This window comes from Aythya fuligula, chromosome 4 (genome assembly GCF_009819795.1).
Source record: "Aythya fuligula isolate bAytFul2 chromosome 4, bAytFul2.pri, whole genome shotgun sequence".
NCBI classification, from domain to species: Eukaryota; Metazoa; Chordata; class Aves; order Anseriformes; family Anatidae; genus Aythya; species Aythya fuligula.
In genome coordinates this window covers 14,033,418-14,052,656 of record NC_045562.1, presented here as the reverse complement: position 1 = coordinate 14,052,656, position 19,239 = coordinate 14,033,418, and the positions used below count along the sequence as shown (strand labels likewise).

The window sequence follows — 19,239 nt, the reverse complement described above, 5'->3', positions numbered from 1 at the left end:
TCTTTTTTTTTTTTTTTCCCCAGAAACCACAAGTTACAATGTTATCTTTTTTTTTTTTTTTTTAATGTTTAAAATTTAATATTTTTTTCAGGATTTGTCAGCAAAAACTAGTATCTTAGTAATTTTTCAGGGTTTTGAGAATCTCTGAGAATAATAGCTTGACTGATCCTTAACATACAACTAACAACCTGCAAGCCCAGTTATGAAAATACTAGGTAGGCTTAGCTGCATCTATTTATTGAAAATCAACAGAAAAATAATAGTGCTTGTCTTTGATTGCCTTTGGTTCGAACTGATTGCAATTTTGTGTTAATTGAAGACCACTTTCTCTTCCTCCTGCTTGAACCAGGGGGCTCTGTAGCAGAGTTTCTCTGGAACTCGCTTCTCACTTCTGGTGAATTTACAACCAATAGGGCAGAGAAGGAGAGCAGAAATTGGATCACGGGAGATGGAGCAGAGGGAAACAGACCGAAACTCACCCAAAGTGTCAAAAAGAAAATACTCCACAGCAGTAAAACTGAAACTCATCTTCTAAAATTGAACGCTACCAATCGTAGCTACAAGCCAGAAATGTGAAGCAGTCATGACAAAGGCAAATACAGTCCTGCCTACTAGACAATACCTACTTTGATTGCAAATCTCAGAGTGCATGCCTCTGCACGGGTGATTAGCGCTTTGTGTGAGATGTGACGGGCACACAGACGAGGCAGGACGCTGTCCCTGGCCTGCACAGCACCTCGAGCATGCTGATGCTGCTCAGCTCCAAAACACTCCAGCCTGGGAGCTGCTGTCGGTGCTGTCAGCGTGGCAGCTGCTTCTCTGGGTTGCTTGAGGGGAGGCCCTACATCCCCCTTCCTATATCAAAATCACCTTATCCGGCCACCTGGTTTCAGCTGCCTGTAGCCTTGGCTGGATTTATTTATTTATTTTTAATAAATGCTGAAGCTCTCCTCTTCCTTTCAGCACCTGAAATGAGACATGGGGTGAGGAGGGGACGCTTGGGGCAATGACAAGTAACCACAACCTGGTGCTAAGTCCTGTCAGTCTTTTCCTGGCAGCTTTGTTGCGTGCTCATGCTAAGCAGATGATGAAAGCTGGCAGCTACGGGCATATTTCGTGGTGCATCCCATGGCTGAGGGAAAAAGCTACACTGAAGCAAGCAGTTCACTGACCTGTCCAGAGCATATTATCTATACATCTCTTTCCTGTACTATCATTGCCTATATTTAGTGCACTAGGTTCTAATGGCAGAGGCAGTTTCTTAGTGTTTGCAGAATGCCTAGCACAATAAGCTCACAAACTGCTAGGAATAGACCAGTACAACTGTTACTGACACAAAAATCTGATAATTCTGTGGCTGTGGTGTGTTCTACAGCAATGTGGGTTCTCAGACACTCCTTGCTCTCACGTTTCCATGCACACAGACACGTTACTGCTCTTGGGCTCATTCAGAGTCTAAATTCCATTTTTTCCACAAATGTCGTGGCGTCACATGGAAAAAAGAATGTGACATTTCTCCTCTAAACAACACACAAGTTTTTTACTTTTGGACACAGTCTTGCTATTAAAGGCTGCTGTTTCCAAAGCTTCCTCCTGCAGTAGGGGAAAAGAAACGGTACTAGGGGTCCCAAAGCAAGGAAAACTACATGTAGAGTATTTGTGCCAGAAAAACTTTCTGTTTCAAAGCTCTTCTGAAGAGAGGTAAGAGGAACAGATGAGGGTCAGAGTGCGGGCCAAATACTGTTTTTGGGAAAGGTAGTCTAAATTCAGTGTTGCTTCCTTAAGCCGTGGGTACTTACCTGTTACAGTTAATTCTACAGCAGTGCAAATGGCCACCTTAAAGCCAAACAGCCCGTTAGTTAAAAACCTTAAGCAATACTATGCACTTGAGTTGTGATTTACCAGCTACTGGCCCTCATAAACATGTAGGACTGTACTTTTTGTACTGCTATTTCATTACAGCAGAGATGGATGATCAAATCCAGACCTCACGTCATCCTAACCATGCTTTACTTCCTCTAGCTGTTTTTAGCTTAATGATCTGCCATGACAAAAGGCGATAGGACTGTAGCAAACCAGAGCCAAAACATAAACCTGAAAGTGGCTCGTGGCATTGTATGTCCCCCTTCCCTCCCCTGCTTCTTCCCTCCTCTCAGCTTTGGAGGCTACCTGAGGTTGCAGAGGAGAGATGAAATCGTTGCTTTCTGCTCTACAGACTGACTTTATTTGTCCAGTTTGCCCACTATGGGATGCTTCTAGGGATGCCTGCATAGGGCAATCCCTTTTCAACAGCAAACAGAGGCTCAGAACACCATTTTCCAGGCAGGCTGGCCCTGCTCTTCTACCCACTGCCAAATTTCAAGCCATGATCCCTCCCTTCCAGATGACTCTGCTAGCAACCAGGATTCGAAGCTATGTTTCCTTCTGTCGTGCTTGGTTGGCTTTGGACCAGTGCATTGCATAATTGCAAAAAACACTGGTGCAATGCAAGCTGCCTTCAGCTTTCGGGCATTCGATTTAAATGGTATTTAGATTCAAAATAGGGATCTTATGGCACAGTCAGAAGTAGAAAGAGGAGATAACTGTGATTTTGACCATCTTTCACAAAACCTTCACGATTGGGTTAATGTTCTGCACAGAAAGCTTTCTCATTTGCTAGATGGATTTTACTCCACTGCTAAAGAGACAGCAGAAAAACACCTATATGTCATTTAAATCCTCAAAATGAAGCTGAAATGACACTTGAAGGATGAATGGGTGTTGTGGATGGGGTTATTCTTTTTCTCATGCCTTTATTGGCACAATTTCCCACTCTGATTTGGCTATTTTCTTTTTCATTTCTAGTTTTTTCTAACAGAGTACACCGGGCCTCTTCTAATATATCTGCTCTTTTACATTCGCCTCTCAACTATTTATGATCAAGTGGAAAGTACGAAGAACTTCCGCCACCCAGTGGTTCAGTAAGTGACACTTGTGTGAGCTGTGTCCTCGAGGACAGGGAGCCAGAGGGGTGGTGGCTGGCTTTGCAGGGCAGGGTCCTGGAAACTGGTCCCCAGAGTCAGTGTTCAGAATTTCAGATGGCTCTCATCGATAGCAAATTGGAGTTTTAGCAGAACTCCTAAGCCTGGCTGAAAATACAATTCCAGTTGCATCACAATGCAGTATTTGCCCCAAATTGTTTGCACTCTAGCCACGCAGCCTGAACAGAAGGTAAAATAATGAACGTGGGGTAGTAACCCAAAGTCAGGCTTGACAGAGAGGAGAGGACAAGACTTCAGGTGTCCCACTCTCTTCAGGTGTCTCTTCACAGTGCCTTCCCTCTCACACAATGGGGAGCCCTCCTGCCAGCTTTCAACTAGGTGCTCACCTTAGTTTTGAAGCTAAGCTCTTCAAAGAGTAATTGTTCTCCAAGGCCATGTGCCACATATTTGAATTTTGAGAGTTTTAAGAAATTAAATTTAAACAACAAGCAAAAGTAAGAGCTTAGCTACTTCTATGGAAGAGTGAAAAGCACACATTGTATCTAGCTCTACAGAAAGAAAAAAAAAAAAAAGAGGAGCTCACACAGACGCACAAACCTGACAATTTTGTTTCTCTCCATCACTGTAAGAGTACCCCTAACAAGAAAAACAAAACACCTCAGCTATGATACAATAGTTGCAGACCACAAAGAAATGCAGCCTGGTTAATCTGCTAGAACTGAAGAGCATACCAAAAAGAAACGAAGAGATGACAGCTGACCAAGACAACTTTTTAGGACCTATGATAGTCCCTGCCATGCCCGAGCCTTTTGCAAGACTCTTGAAGAAACAAAGCAGATCTGATTATGTGAGTGATCAAGAACTGCTGCAGATGAGAAAGTAGCAAGCAGCAAAACACCATAACTGCCTCAGAGGCTCCTGGCTTTGCTGCCACCTGCCATGACCCTTCTACAGGATGGTGGTTTGTGCACCAGGCTGGGAACTTTTCACATTTAAGGAACGTACCTTCAGTCTGATTGTCCCCACTCTGGGGGTGTTAGTGAGAGACATCAAGGGAGTTAGTGGAGCTGGGAACGAGAACACAGAATAGATGAATTCAAATCCAGAGTTGCAAGATATTTGCCTTCCTTCTTTTGCTCACACACTTAAAAAGAGAGAGTTTTTGGAGGCACAGAAAAGTCAGAAATCCTTTTACCTTCTTTTAAATGGGCACGGGGTGTGTGGAATCCTTCCAGTGACCCCTCCTTAATGGGTTCATCATCAGCCAAATCAGTTATAAAATTCCCAACAAAGCTGGAAGTTTGCTCTAGCCTTTGGTTAAGTTGTTAATCATTTGAAATTTTCCTAGCTCAAATCTCTCTGGTTTAATTACTTTGAAATTGTTTAATCTTTGACTCTGGCTACCATACAAGATGCATAATAGAAGTATTTGAGATTTCACATGCTGAAAGCCACTTTTCATTTATGCCTTATAATTGGTTTGCAGTGAGGTAGGCTCTGGTAGCATGGTAAATGTAACCAAGATAAAATGCCACCAGGAATCACTCTTGACATTTGTTTTTGAAACTCAATCTCTATGAGCCGCAACTCATTTTCTGAAGCAAATCAGCAGTGCCTGTTATTGTTTCATAATCTTCCTCAAAAGAGAATCAGTATAATAATTCCTACAACAATTACCTCATTTCTTTGTAACGGGGAACAAAAAAGCCATCAGAATGGATTAACTTTGCAACAAAATCTCATTTTGTGTCCACAAGGAAATGAAATACAAACTACCTCCATGCAGATACTGGAGTTGGCAAAGGACAAGGAAACCATTCAGAAGCAATTCAGAATGTTTTTAAATGTCAGCCACATCCTACAGGAGCATTAAGGTAGCCTTAAAACATGGGAGACGTCTTTTGGAAAAGCAGACGTCTGCTTGTATACACAGCTGTCCTGTTTTAATGCCCTGTCAGGGCTGTGTATCACACTCAGAGCTTTAGGAGCTCTTTTTGATTCAAGGCTAGTAAAAATAAGCTGCTTCCCTACAACACAAAAGCAACTTTGTATAACACTGAAAATGATTCTATTAATCTTTGGTTCCAGATGCTTCAATTAAGACAAAATCTTAAATCCCACAGTTTCACTGTGACTCTGCAGTTTTGGAATATTAGTCCTCGTTCTTTTCATGACATTAAACTGTGAAGTAATAAAAATAAATCTTTTGCTTACCTTCATTTCCTTTTTTTTTTTTTCCCCCTCCAGCTTGGCCTGCTTCTGCCATTGTTTACACTACATCAGACATCTTCTGGAGACGTTATTTGTTCACAAGTTTTCTGGAGGGCACACTCCTCTGAAAAATATGATAAAGGTGACTGTGCTTATTATTTTGGCAAGAGAGAATATCCTCATGTTGAAGTAGTCCTTGGAAGAAGACAGGAAAAAAAAATATTTATTTTCTAGCCCCAGCGATTACGATTAGTCAAAATATAAATATGAGAAAAATCTCAGGGTCATATCCCCAAGGACATGAATTGAAATCGATGTCCATTTTAGCTCCTGCGTGTCAGTGTCCACTTTGGCTCATCCACCCAAGGGGCTGATTGTCATGTCCAGGATATTTTTCAGACTGAATGCTATTTTATTATGAGATATGCTGCTGCAATAACTAGCAATGCTGACAGAAATCACAGTCCACTTTCTTGGTGCAATAGGAATACAGTGCAAGAGACAGCTGTTGCATTAGGAAGTTAAAAGCTAATTAAAAATACAAGTATATATATATCTCATTCTATAGATGGAAGCCTCAGTAAAGCTACATAAAGTCTTCTGTCTCCCAAAAGCCCTCCGAATTTCAGCCATGTGTCATTATAAGCTCTCCTTCCTTTCATTTCACTTACTGAAACTCAGTCATTTTGCATCACCCCACTCTCTGTCGAGCCTCTCTTGCAAAGTTTTGCAAGACATTTAACATTTCTGTGAAGAAGATAAACATACGGTCAGGATATCTCCATTTCGGAGTCAGAAAGGAGCTAAGAAGATATGCACAACTAGAGATGCTGTGTTACAATACACGTTTTTGAAAAATAAAAAGGAATATAAGCTACAGCACCTATTTGGCTTAGGAGCCAGAGTGCCATTTCTACAGTGATCCATGCATGTGGGAGTTAAAGACCCACAGTAACTGTTGTCCCCTCACGTCTGTGGCACATGCACCAGAGTGGCATTGTATGGAAAGGTTGAGAAGAGTCTGACTTGCTGCCCTGCTTTGGGATGGGGCTGTAGCCAGTGCCAGCACACTACCTGAGAAGGTACAAAGTGTGGGACCTTTAACTTTGACACGTAGAAAGGCTTTATCCAGCCTCCACAGTCTTTTCAGCTGGCTGGCTGGTGAGTTTGGGTTTTTTCCTTGTACAGAGGATGGGAGCAGTGACCCTTAAGAAGGGCAGGAACACAATGAAATTATCTCTGCTTGAGCTTTTCCAAGCCCATGGCTTTGGTCACCGAGCAAAGGTAGCTGGGGTGCTGGCTTTTCACAAATGGATGGAGCCAGGCTGAATCTATGGTGATAGGTGCAGTACATAGCTTAAAGGCACCGAGGGCCTTTTTTCACCAGGTTTAAAACAGGCCTATTTGGATGTGCCCTTTATTATCTCAGCTGCTTTAGCGTTCTGTTTGGCTAGCTCTATCTTGCCTGGAAATACTGAATTTAAGGTATTGTCACAGCTCAACTGTTTTAACCAGCCGCAGGCTTTTAATAGTTCAACTCAGAGAAACGTGCCCTTCAGTGCTGGAATCAAATAATAAGAAGAAAACAAATGTCAGTCCCTACAACAGGAATGAAAAACATTCAACAATGAAAAATCTGCACTGTGCATCCTTTTCTATTTATTTATTTATTTATTTATTTATTTTTAGTGGCTTCATAACATCTTAAAAGATCTATATTCTGTAACTCACAAAGCCACTGCAAAGTCTTTCAGTAGTCATCTGGGTTTTGCACTTATGAGAATTTATAGTTGCAGTTCACACTTGCTTTGCATCCTTTCTAACAAAAAAAAAAAAGTATTTTTTGTCCATTCCAGGGCTGTGCCTTTTACTGGGGATTCACTTCTTGGATCGCATACTACATCAACCATCCGCGATATACGCCACCATGTATGTATAAGTAGAGTGCAAAATTTACCTTTGTTTTATGTAGTTTTTGGGGTGCAACCTTAAATCCCCCAAAATCGGTAGATGTTTTGGCCCTCACGTCAGATGACATGACTAACCTGGACAGAGACTGGCAGAAGGAAGGTTGGTGTGCAGGTGACACTCCTCTTGGGTCCCTGATAGCTAATGTGCAAGGCAGTAATGCTGCAAACAAGGCTGAAACCTTCTGAGACACCATTTTTATCAGTCTGGGCCATTCCATCAGTAGGTACAACTTTATTTATAAGGAAAACTCTTTGCTCAAGATGCAGCTTGAAGCCAGAAGCTGTGTTTATTCCTTTAACTTGCCACTGCCTTAAAATGACAATTATATAATGGGTGAGCGCTGGAGATCACCAGCCCTCTGGCACAGTTAGCTGGATAGAGTTATTTTGGATGTAGGAGAAGGTGACCTCCACAGCCACATCCAAAGATAGTTATTTTGGCGACAGGTAAGGAAAGCCGAGCAGATAGTTACAGGGGGAACGCAGAAGTGGTAAATCAGACCAGGCTGACAAAGGGCCCATGAAGAACATCTGCTTAGCAGCTACATACTCAGCTGTTGACATGCGCTGCCCATTCTGGGCAGGAGCTTTCGCATATGCCCTTGGCAAACAGAGCCATGCACCAGCCAGAGAAAAAACATTCGCAGAAGTAAAGGCTGGATGAGGCTTGGTCAGTGAAGTGAGGGACGTACATATGGTTTATGGCCCTCAGCCATGACCACGGTTTACAGGAAAACTGTAACTTTGGAGATGAACATGGTACTGCACTAGAGTGGTCTGGGGACGATAGCGAAAAGGAGATGGCAGGTGAAGGGCAGGTAAAAAATGTGAAGGATAAATACACCTCTTGTATGGTGAGACTGTGAAGCAGATACAGTAAAGCCTCACTACTCAAAAAAATAATGTCTAGCTTATGTCCTGGGTTCTCTGCTCAAGTAGATAGAAGGGTCTGTGGACAAAACATAGGGATAAAGATGTAACCGCCAGCCTGGTTCTCCCACTGATGTTCACTTTGTTCCTCCCCTTGCCTTTCCAAGGATTATAACCACCAACTGTTTTGACAAAGTACTTGGATGAGTGAAGCTGACAAATGATAGGAAAAGTTAGGTGAAAACCACCTTGAGATCAGTGGTGGAAAGACTGGCATTTCTAGAGTGCCTTTGCTATTTGCATTGTCTTCATACTGCGTGATAATATCCACTCCTTCTTGCAGAGCCTGTCAGGAAAGAAGTATTTCTGCTCCTCAGCACTAGATTAATTTCACCCATAGCAAACCATGTGCATACTGTAAAACGCAATTTATCATTTCATTCTATTTTCTAGCATTTGGCCATAGACAAGTGTCTCTTGCTGCCCTTGGTTTTCTGGTAAGTACAGAAAATATATATATTAATGATTGTGTAATAGGAACAATTCATGATTTAGCAAAATGCAGTAATGCTGCTATGCGTGTGTGTATATATGTCCACTCTCCCAGTCCTGTGTCATTTGACCGGATTTAGTGATAATCTACCAAGGTTTCTGGGCCAGGAGGTCTCCTCGTATTACGTGCCTATACAGAGCTTAATGTAATGCACTGCATCTGCAAGCTGTGAGGACTACATCAGGATTATTACTACTCACAGCCGTGCAAGTATTTGTAAGAAACAATTCACCTGGATCATTCTGAGGATGTATTTCAAACAGGCTATTCAACACAGGTTAAAAAAAAAATTAAAAAAAATCTCCTGAGAGATATAAAACCTTGCAAATTAGACGGAGAGTCAAAATAGTCTTTGCTGGGAAGAGAGGAAAATGCATAGTTGCACCCACAGGTGACTGCTGAACCTGATGTTTCAATGAACATAACTATATCCTAGGGCAGAGGCTCAGTAAGATAAGAAATTCTGACATGAAAATGTGTATTCTCTTCCATCTTCTGTTGGCATTGCAGCTGGAATGGCTGAGTATTAACTTACCCAAGCAAGCATGGGTAACTGAAGCAGCCAGCCTCTTTGAAAATCAGTTGCAGATCAATTTCCAGAAATACAATAGTAAGAGAAGAAAGCAATATATCTTGTCCTTCAGACAAACACTATTCTGAAAAGCACTCAAACAGCTCCTGTGCGAAATTTAAATGCTTCCGTAAATCAGAACCCTTAAAGATCACAGTTTTGGCAGTGCTCATCTCTGGGGTTGGCCATGCAGTCCTCAGCTTTTCCTGCCCAAATAAGGCACAGCAAAGACATGCAAAACCCTCACATGAAGAGGCTTACTTCATGGGGCTGTGCAGCTGGAAGCAATAGTCCCATAGTGTGGTGCCAGGAGGCTGTGGTGGGCAGTGGTGCACCCAGAGCCTGACCACCTGCACCCTTCCGAAGCTCAGGGATTACTTGAAACCAAGCCAACTAGTTGCCAGTAAAACTAGCCCTTGACAAGATCTCTGCAAAGGAGCAGATATCTAAATGAAACATTCTTGTGACATGCTCTGCTATAACTTTCATGGAAAAGGGTGCCATCAAGGCAAGCCAAGAGCCCTGTTGAGGATGTTTGCTGCACAATACAGCCATCCGCTCGAGCTCTGCATCAGAAGATCTGTGGTCTGAATTCCTACAGCTCTTTAGAGGAATTCATACCCAAGGAAACTCAAAACTTTTCTCTTTCAGACCTCATGCTGGCAGATCCTCTGACAACTTAAAACAGCAACATACAAAAGTAAATGATTTGAAGCTGTTTTCACAAGGTTCTTAAACATATGAATAAAATATTTGTAAGACTTATTTTTTCTCTTTAAGGACTTGTCTTTAGTACATATCCTGATTTAAGTGTATGCATCCATAGCTGCTGTAAACAACAGTACAGAGTAATTTGAAGAGTGTCAGCAGGCCCTTCTGAAAGATTTTCCTATTTAGAGAAATTGCTCAAAGCTGTGCAGGGATGGTTATCTTCCAGGGTACACGTGGAATGCAAAGAGGGGAAACAGGATGTAGACTTCAACAGTTCAGCCTCATAAAGATGCTAAGGCTTCTGTCTGCACTTCTCCACTGCCCCACTTTTTATATTTCTGAAGACTGGCTTACGTTTAGCAGTACTTTTCAATTTAGAGCATTACCAGCCACGTTTCTAAAGAGTGACATAAGAGCTACTTACTAGCTGAATGCAGCTGCAGAGCCAAAGGTGATCCAGAGAGAATCCCAGCAGAAATGCCCTTTCCCTGCTTTAACTTACAATCGATTATAGAATTACTACGTGTTATCTATAGTGTATAAATCTGTTTTTCTCCACAGTGATATAGGTAGCACATCTTTCAATCTGTGCAGTGTTTCACAAAAACTCTTTAAACTTTTAAACATTTTTCTTTTTTCTTTGAAGCAATTGTAAACGGAAACAATCATGTTCCTAGTTTGTAATCAGAAGCACCTAAATTAAATGCACTTCTAATGCTGTGGCTAAAATTACAGCTCCTGATATAATGTTTTATAGTAGAATTTCCTTTTCTGCCTATTTAATGTTTTACATCTGGTGTTTATGATAGATGACAGCTAGGTAGTTGTAATTAAAACAAAATAAAAGGACTGCAGGATTTGACCCATGACTACCTATCCATGCAGAATAACAGCTTTGCTAGTAGGAGAACTGATTTCAACTTTCCTAACAAAAAACACAGAAATCTCTCTGCCAAAAAGAGGAAAATTCTTCAGCAATGCTATCTGCAATGTTCTTTCAGGTAATGGCACATTTCAGTACAAAATTAACTTCTGTATTTCTTTCAGTTAGCTTTCATTGAAGTTTGTTATGGCTGCCTTTTTCATAATTGGCCTAAAAAATCATATTTCACTTTTTTTCTGTATTAATTTTGTGACTTTACACTTTTAATGTCTCTAGCTTTTAGCAGTCTTCCTCCTTATTATTCTAATTTCTTGATTTTTGCCAGCTTAAAAAAAAAAGAAAGAGTGATAAACAATACACTAAAACATAACTTTTTAACACTGCATTTTTTCAGTGTGAGAGGAGAAATCGGTCTTCAAACCCAGAACTGGATAAAAAAGTTCAGTCCGAGATTGAAATGTCTACTACCATTTTGATTTTCTTCATAAAACAAGGGAAAAATGAAAAATACAAAATGAGGTTGTTCTACTGATTTACTTGGTTTTCTTCTCCAGACAAACCTGAAGCCACCTTGTTCTACATGCTATGTAACCAAACAGGGAGACCTGGTGCCTCTTCTAAAGATTTTAACCAACTAAATATTAAATATCAAGTGTGAGAATTTGGTTAGGCTGGAAATGGCATAAGCAGAGAGTAGCAGAACAAGGAATAATGTTGGCTCCCTTTACTTTTAAATTCCTGATTATTATCCATTATCCACTCCCATAGGGTGGCTGTGGAAGTCCTTCCAGAGTATATTTTGGAGACAGAGACAAAGCTGTAGAGGATGGGGGGGACTCTGGTTATGCACTGTAACACAGCTAGCATTTTAGGCATACAACTGAAAAGATGTTTTTAATGTCTTGCAGATGTGTGAAGCTGGAAATCACTTTATCAACGTAGCGTTAGCTCACCAAAATCACTCAGGTCTGTTTCATATTTGTCTGTTTAAGACTGAAGTGTGCTTAACCCATCCATCTTCTGCTGGTATATAATAATTTATGTATCTACAAGCATGGAATAAAGAAAGATTAAGTAGGTACCTTGCCATCAGTATGATGTGCTCAAAATAAATGTGATGACAAGGAAATATTAACAACACTTGTTGTTGTTCTAAAACTTGTAGCAAATTTATCTTAATTATACACACCTACAATTTAAGTGTGAATTTAAGCATGGAATTCCTCTAAAGCATCCTGTTGACAACAGAGAATTCAATTGTAAATCAGTTTCAAAATTTTAAAAGCGAAATTGCTGGGGTTTTAGATATACCCATCTCATGCACAGATACACATCCACATACGTACAAACACACGATAAAATCATGAATACTTACACAGACATCTATCTAAGTGTGCATGTGTATGCTTTTAAAGGCTGCTTCAGGTATGTTTTTCGTTCAGGATCTTTTATACCTTGCGAACAAAACCTATATATACTGGATACACTAGAAAATAAAATATATTTTCAGATAATAATGGTGTAATTTCCCACAATAGCATCCTGCTCAAGAAAATACTTCACCATGGTACAATCAACTTCACACACTGAAGTCAGTTTCTTCTGTTCCAGAAAGCTTTTGATGTACTGTGGTTAGGCAGGTGCTTATGTTGTTTATTGCAAGGAGTCTAAAGCAGTTTAAAAGCAGCAAAATCATTTTTTTTTAAGCATCCTCAGTGCCTACAAGTATTAAAGACAGAACTGTTGCGATAACTCGAAAAGTGAAATGTCGCAATTTATATGAGCGTTATCAGTGGCTGCGGAGAGTCATGCTGTTAGCTCTGGAGTTGTTTTCCTGTTCTGCTCAGGAACAAAGGATGAGGATGCAAGAGGGGACAGGTTCATGGCCAGGAGTCAGGCTGAGTAAGATACATCTGCGTCCTTTCTATCCCAGAAGAGTGCCCTTAGCACTCTCCTGCTGGCTAGTACACATTAAACTACTCGTTTCTCTTTTCCTCTGAACAAAGGTCTTATCCTTTGGACATGCCAAACCTTTCCTGTACAAACGGATACGTGGCTTGCTAAGCAGTGTTCTCACTGGGATAAATGCAGCTTTGCTGTCTCAAAGATTTCACAAAATTTCCAGACTATAGCTATACTTTGGAAGCATTGACCAAAGTGACCCTTGTCACATAGTTAGGTTGTTATAGGGCCTTGTTCCCCTCCCTGTAATAAAACCACGGGCTTGTCTTTTTCTTTTTTCTTTTCCCTCTTTTATAAAGGAAGTAAAGCCTGTTTTCCAAGTCCAACCTACAACCCCTTCACATGGCTCTTCTTGCTGGTATCCTGTCCCAACTATACATATGAGGTACGTGACTTTCTCCTGTTTCTTTGCTAAGGGCGGGTTGTAAGGTCCTGTAAAACTTTCAGCCTGTGTCCACAGCAAGTCTGCAGCTCCTCCACACATCTCCCTATACATCAAGCATTATATTTTTTGTTTCAGAGTCTCCTTGCTCCCACAAATGTTTCTCCACCAGCCCTTCTCTTCCCTCACATGTGTAGCGTGACTTTTGAATATATTCTCCTCCATTGCAGAGTCCCCAGCAACCAAATGATTTACCCCCATCTCTTCACCCTCACACAGCACACCGGGTGGCCCCTTTCTAGCTGTTTTTCCCCTTCTCTCTCCAGTGCAAAGTGTTAGACTCTTCTTGTGAAGATTTTCCCTTCTGTTTTGTGCATACAATTAACAATGCCTTTACCTTTGCGACAGGTTGGCTCTTGGATTAGTTTCACGGTGATGACACAAACACTGCCAGGTAAGTTTGAAATAGAGCAGAGAGAGCTCTGAAATTGTTTGTGGAGGTGAATTCTGTAAAATTAAAAAGTGCCCCAAATTTACAGCACACAAAATACTGTCATCAAATCTCCCCAGTGACATGACTGTACAAACCTTCAAGGCGCTACCCTCAGAAAGTTGTGGGGGGCACAAACACTACTGAGACACCCCCAGTCAGCTTCTTTGGATCTAAACCTGTTTTTTTTTTTTTTTTTTTTTTTTTTTTTTTTTTTGTGAAGTATTATTGTTTCTTCACTTTTCACAGTGAAAATTAACTTTGAAATTTAATTTAAAAATACATATTTTTTTTTCATTTGTAGTCAAACATGATACAGGGAACTTTCTTTTCACTGTAAACCTGGAGTGATACTTTTAATAGGAAGAGCTAAAAAGACATAGAATCATAGAATATCCTGAGTTGGAAGGGACCCTTAAGGATCATCATGCTGAGTAGTTCCAATGAGCAAAGACACACAAAGGTGCCAGGATTTTCCCACTTGCTTTTATCAGGCACCCAGCTCCTAATATCAACCTGCTTAGCAGTGTTTGCAGATCTTGCTCAGTATTTTCCTGAATCCTTAGAGCCCTAAATACCCGTACAAATATGGTCCCTGGGACTGAACTCCCTGGGACTGAGCTCTCCAGAACATTCACTTTTTAATTATCTTGCCATTCCAAAACAGAAAACAATAAAAATTACTTGCAAAAAGTAGCCCCACGTGGTTTACAAATGAAAAAGGAAGGGATTTCAGAAGCAGCTTAAACTCCATCATGACAAAATAAAAATAAAACTTTTAATTTTGCTTGAAAGATAAAACATTTTTTTGTGCTACAGGTCCAGGTATGGAAATGATCTGAAAGTTCAGGGGCATTGTAGGGCTGCATTCCTGGGGGCAGAAAACAGCAAAGGATGCTGTGTGCACATCCTTTCAGTGACTGTCCCAAACATAACTTGGCCAGATGCCAGATGAATCTGATCCCCCAGCTCATTTTAAGGGAGAAAACGGGTACTGAATTTGGAGAGAAAAAAAAAAGAAAAAAAAAAAAAGGAAAACATTCTTTACCTCTCAGCCTGAAAGAATGGGAACCTAAAAGACCTCTTACTGAGCCTTGATGACCACAGCAGGGGCCAATGCATCTACACTGAGGCTTTTGTGAGACCTCACTTCTGGACAGCTTCATCTGTGGCTGTCTGCTTGCTCCAGGGTCCAGCTGTACAACAAGACGTTACAGCACAGCTCCCTGTTGCGGTTGGAGGCTGAGGGTAAAAATGAAGAAGTGTTATAGGCCAGAAGCAAATCAGAGAAATAGTCGTGTGTGGTCACAGAGAATTCTGTGCTGCGACTGCACGAGGCCCAAGGAGGCCGTGATTTATGATGAGGCCAGAGGTGTTTCAGGGTGTCTCTAGAAGATGTGAACATCTTCTGCACACGTTCTGACATGGCAGCTGTGAGCCTCAGGACACGTTATCACAGCCACTGCAAGGCTGAGAACGAGGGCAGGGTTAACTTGTCTCTGCCCACAGAAGAGACTTCAGACTTTTCCCTAAACCCTCCTGTGTTCACAGAAACAAACACTGAAAGAAAACACGATCCTTTTTTTTTTTCTTTGTTCCCTTTTTTCTTGATAGTCGGCATTTTTGCTTTCCTGATGGTCATCCAGATGTCTCTCTGGGCCCAAAAGAAACACAAGCTGTACCTGAAGAAATTTTATCCAGAGGTGCGGAGAAAAGCAGCTATGATTCCTATCATCTTCTGAGCCCTTCACAAGAGTTGAAGCCTAGAGTGTACAGCTCAATAACTAATGCAGAGCAAATGAGCCATTTAATTCAGTAACCAAAGAGGACAAACTTTAATGGAATACACCTCAACTGCATGCATTCAGATCTGGTGATTTTAAGGTTTGGCGTTAGATGTTGACCAGATGCATGGATTTTTGCATCTATTAAACTGCACAGAAACAGCATGTCCTGCCTCAACTCCTCTAAAGCATCACATCAAAGGATGACTTGCTAAGCTGTTAAAACAGTTTAGACTACTTTTACAACTTTTTTTTTTTTTTCCCCCATCTTTCTTTTTTATTTGATTCTGATAGCAAAATGTTCAATACAAATTGGCTTAAAATGATTCACTGCAGAGATATCTGGTTTTCTTTTATTTTCAGGTAGGCAGATCAGCCCCGCAGTCCCTGGAGGGGACTGTTTGTGAGCTGCTTCCCAACTTGCTACTAATTTGCTGCATGACCTTGGGTACATCATATATATCCATACCCCCTTTCTCACATTAAACAGTTCTGGAAATGGCAGAAGACTTTCTGGACTAACAAGCATGTTAAGATCTTCTTGTTCAATGCCCAACTGCATCTGGACACCGTTCACTTTAACTTGTATCAAGCACTGTGAAATCCTTGGGCACAAGGTGAACCAGATTACAGCTTGTTATCAAAAAGGAGAGGGATTTTGACAAAATTTCAGTCCCTATCTGAACTGCCACAGATGAATGGCTTCTGCTCCACTTCAATTTGGCCAGTAAGTTCTCACTGCTACTTTGCTTTCCAGGACATTATTTTCCAGGGGATCCTCTAGAATCCCCTGGATTTGTTATTCAAGTCCTGAAAACTCTCTTTAGCTCCATTTGCACATCAGTGGATCCTTGCCATGCAGAAGCACAATTGTAGTTAGAGACAGCAAGAGAATCAGAACTGTTTAAGCATGCATTTATGGCCTAACTCAGTATATCTTAATTCCAGTTTCATTCTACTACCATTGCACATTTATCAAGGTCTTTTGGCTCCCTTAAGCCTGTGAAAAAGATTGCCAGAAAACCTTTAGTTGTTAGAGAAATACCAAAATGCAGATGCAAAGTAGGCAGTTTGTCTCCTAGAGGCTATGTTATCTTAGCACCAGCCCAAGTGTTCTAACAAAGTTCATTTGCCCCCAAATTTGTGTTTATATTCCTCTTCTAATGTCTAATCTAGAGTCTCACAATTTGCCCATTAGCAACAATAACTCATTTTCATCTTGGTAAATAAATCACTTTCCATATTTTTTTATTTTTTAAGCTGATAACACCTAATTTTATTTTATTTTTAATCCTCTCAATGGAAAACCTGAGTTACAGTGAACACCCAGTTGTCTAACCCAGACTACTAATAAAGATCTGTTTCAGAAAAAGTATTTTCTGTACTCTTTAGTCCCTTATACATAACAGAAATATTTTGAAACTTTTTTTCCAACTAGTGTTAGACATGTGAGTCATAAGACTGTTGTCTCTTTTTGTTTTTCCAGTTACTGGGATTATTTTAATTTCAGGTTAATTAAATGTCTCATTTTGGCAGTCTTGAAGTTTGAATAGTTCATGAGGAAGGGTAACTTGGTAAAATTATGCATTTATCTAGTAGTCTCTTGGTTGAGATTATTGCAGCTTTAAGTCTGTTCAAGGCACACTACTGGCATGACTCCAACTGCTGGGAGCACAGTTCCTCTTCAACAATTAGTTTAAGCCAAGTAAGTACTTCAGGAACTGTTTACCTCTCTGCTTTTTAGTAGGTCAATTGGTATGTGAGGGTAGGGGAAGAAGGGTGTTGGCTCCCTAACTGAATGACTGAAGTTTTAAAATCAGGGTAGGAGCAAATACTAGGTAATAACAAACGAAGATATACTGCAACAGGCTGTCTCAGAAAAAAAAAAAATAAAAAATTGGGATTCGTTGATGTGATTTTGACTAGCTAAAATTGCTCTAAATTGTGTTAAGTCACTTCACAAATAGCAATAAATCCAACTTCCTGCACATTCATGGATCTTTCTCTATTACTCTACCTTCTGTGATTTTCAGGGCAAGTTCTGTGTTTAGAACAGATAACGTATCTCCCTGTATTTGCCAGTAATTTTTGCCACAAGCATCATGTATATTCTGAAACAAAACAATTGTCTCCACACAAACATTTTCTTGGGAAAGTTTGTCATGACTACTAATTACTTGGGAAAAAAAAAAAAAAAAAAAAAAAAAGATTTCTTATCGAGCTCAAAATACTCTGATATTTTCTTGTATTAAGGGCTAATGCGGAAATAAATGGTTAACTGAAAACATGTTTGGCAGTATTCTCTCTTAGGCACAGACCTAACTTCTTCAGAGCCATCAGTAGGAGGAAGACAGGGGCAGGGTCACCTGAGTGCCAGAATATCATCATGTTTCAAGGTCAGAGGGAATGAGCCAACATTCAATGTGATCCATTGCTCAGGTAGTTGCACCCTACTTTAGCCCCTTAATACAGAGTTAGTTACTCAACAGACATTGTGAAGGATCTCACCAGCACAGCACTCTGCATGCACCGGCATACACAGGAAAATAATCAGGAAAACGTGAACAAAATTTTTCAGTCCTGCTCCCCTGTGGGGGCCGTGAAATCTACGACTTACAACAAACAAAGCAGTTCTTTCCCTTTGAGCTCACTCCTTTTTTTTTTTTTTTTTTTCTTCACCTGGAAAGGTGATGGACTGTAGGGCAGTGAACCCACAGCCCTGTGGTGCTCAGGATGTTCTCTACCCTTGGTTTTTGCTCCAGTGGCCAGCCTGAGCTTCCTTGATGCTGCTGCCAGCCCTCATCTTAGATGCAACATAATGATGTTTGTCACAAGAAGCAGGAGGCAGAGCAATGCATAGCAGAAGAATCAAGTGGTCAGAGTTGGAGTGAGACAGATTCAGGTTAGATGCAGGGAGCCAGCACAAATACTGGCACAGGTAGGGCCTTTATCTACTGGGGCAATTCCTGCTCAACACGCTTCAGAAGCTAGGCCATCCAAGCCAAAAGACCACAAATACAGCAAGGTACAGAGACGTGAGCCTACTAGACAACAGTTCTGGCGGGGACAGTGTGAAAATAATCAGCTGAAGTCCCATGGAGTCCTTCCTGGCCTGCCCAGGAAGGCTGGTGTGAACACCACTGCTCAAAGCACTGCTTTCTCTCCCATCGGTGGAGACTCCTCACACCCAGGTCCCTTTGTGTTCACCCAGCAGCTTGGTGCTGGTTTTCTGCTGTGATCCTCCAGATGGGTAAGTCTCATCTTTCTCAAAGTCTAATTTCAAGACTTTCAAATGGGGTAGCCTAAAGTTGAGCCTTTGGTTACACAGGTCTACATTTCTGTGGCCTGCTCTTGCCATGAAATGCTGACCTTGACAAGAGCAGGCACCAGCTCAGGCTCTCTGGTGATGCAGTGAGGCGTTGTGATGGGGAACCAAAGTGGCAGATGCTCCTGTACACAGCTTGGCAGCCTGCGTTTGGATGCCCAGTTTGAAAAAGCCCTTAAGACCCAGCCATATGCTTGTCTTATAAGACAGTTAACACATCTTCCCAGTTGACAGGACTGAAGATTGTCTCAGTGATTTCATCTCTCCATAGAACACTGAAAACAGGAGAAGTGAATAGGCAGATGGTCATCCTTTTTTAAACATGCTATTATCATCAAAATATCTTGTACTTTCCATTGTTTTGTATAAAGAAAGTGACTCTAAATTGGCTTTTATCACACTAGGAACTGAGATAAAGCAACCTGATAGCAAAGTAGTTCTCTGAAAGAGAGCCTGCAGTGATAGCTAAATATAATAAAAGAAAAATCACTGAATGTGAGGACTTCTAAAGTACACTATAAGAGGGAGAAAGCTATAGGAAAGCAA

General features: G+C 41.0%; 1 protein-coding gene across 1 annotated transcript in view; it reads left to right on the top strand.

Moving 5' to 3' along the window:
• The window catches only part of TECRL (trans-2,3-enoyl-CoA reductase like), a 58,307-nt gene extending 42,981 nt beyond the window's left edge, over positions 1-15,326 (top strand). Inside the window, exons 5-12 of the mRNA XM_032187546.1 lie at positions 2,845-2,960; positions 5,229-5,334; positions 7,049-7,121; positions 8,486-8,529; positions 11,659-11,716; positions 13,012-13,097; positions 13,503-13,548; positions 15,199-15,326. Of these exons, the coding sequence (XP_032043437.1) occupies positions 2,845-2,960; positions 5,229-5,334; positions 7,049-7,121; positions 8,486-8,529; positions 11,659-11,716; positions 13,012-13,097; positions 13,503-13,548; positions 15,199-15,326 (657 nt within the window). The remainder of the gene's footprint in view (positions 1-2,844; positions 2,961-5,228; positions 5,335-7,048; positions 7,122-8,485; positions 8,530-11,658; positions 11,717-13,011; positions 13,098-13,502; positions 13,549-15,198) is intronic.
• Positions 15,327-19,239: the final 3,913 nt, after the last annotated feature.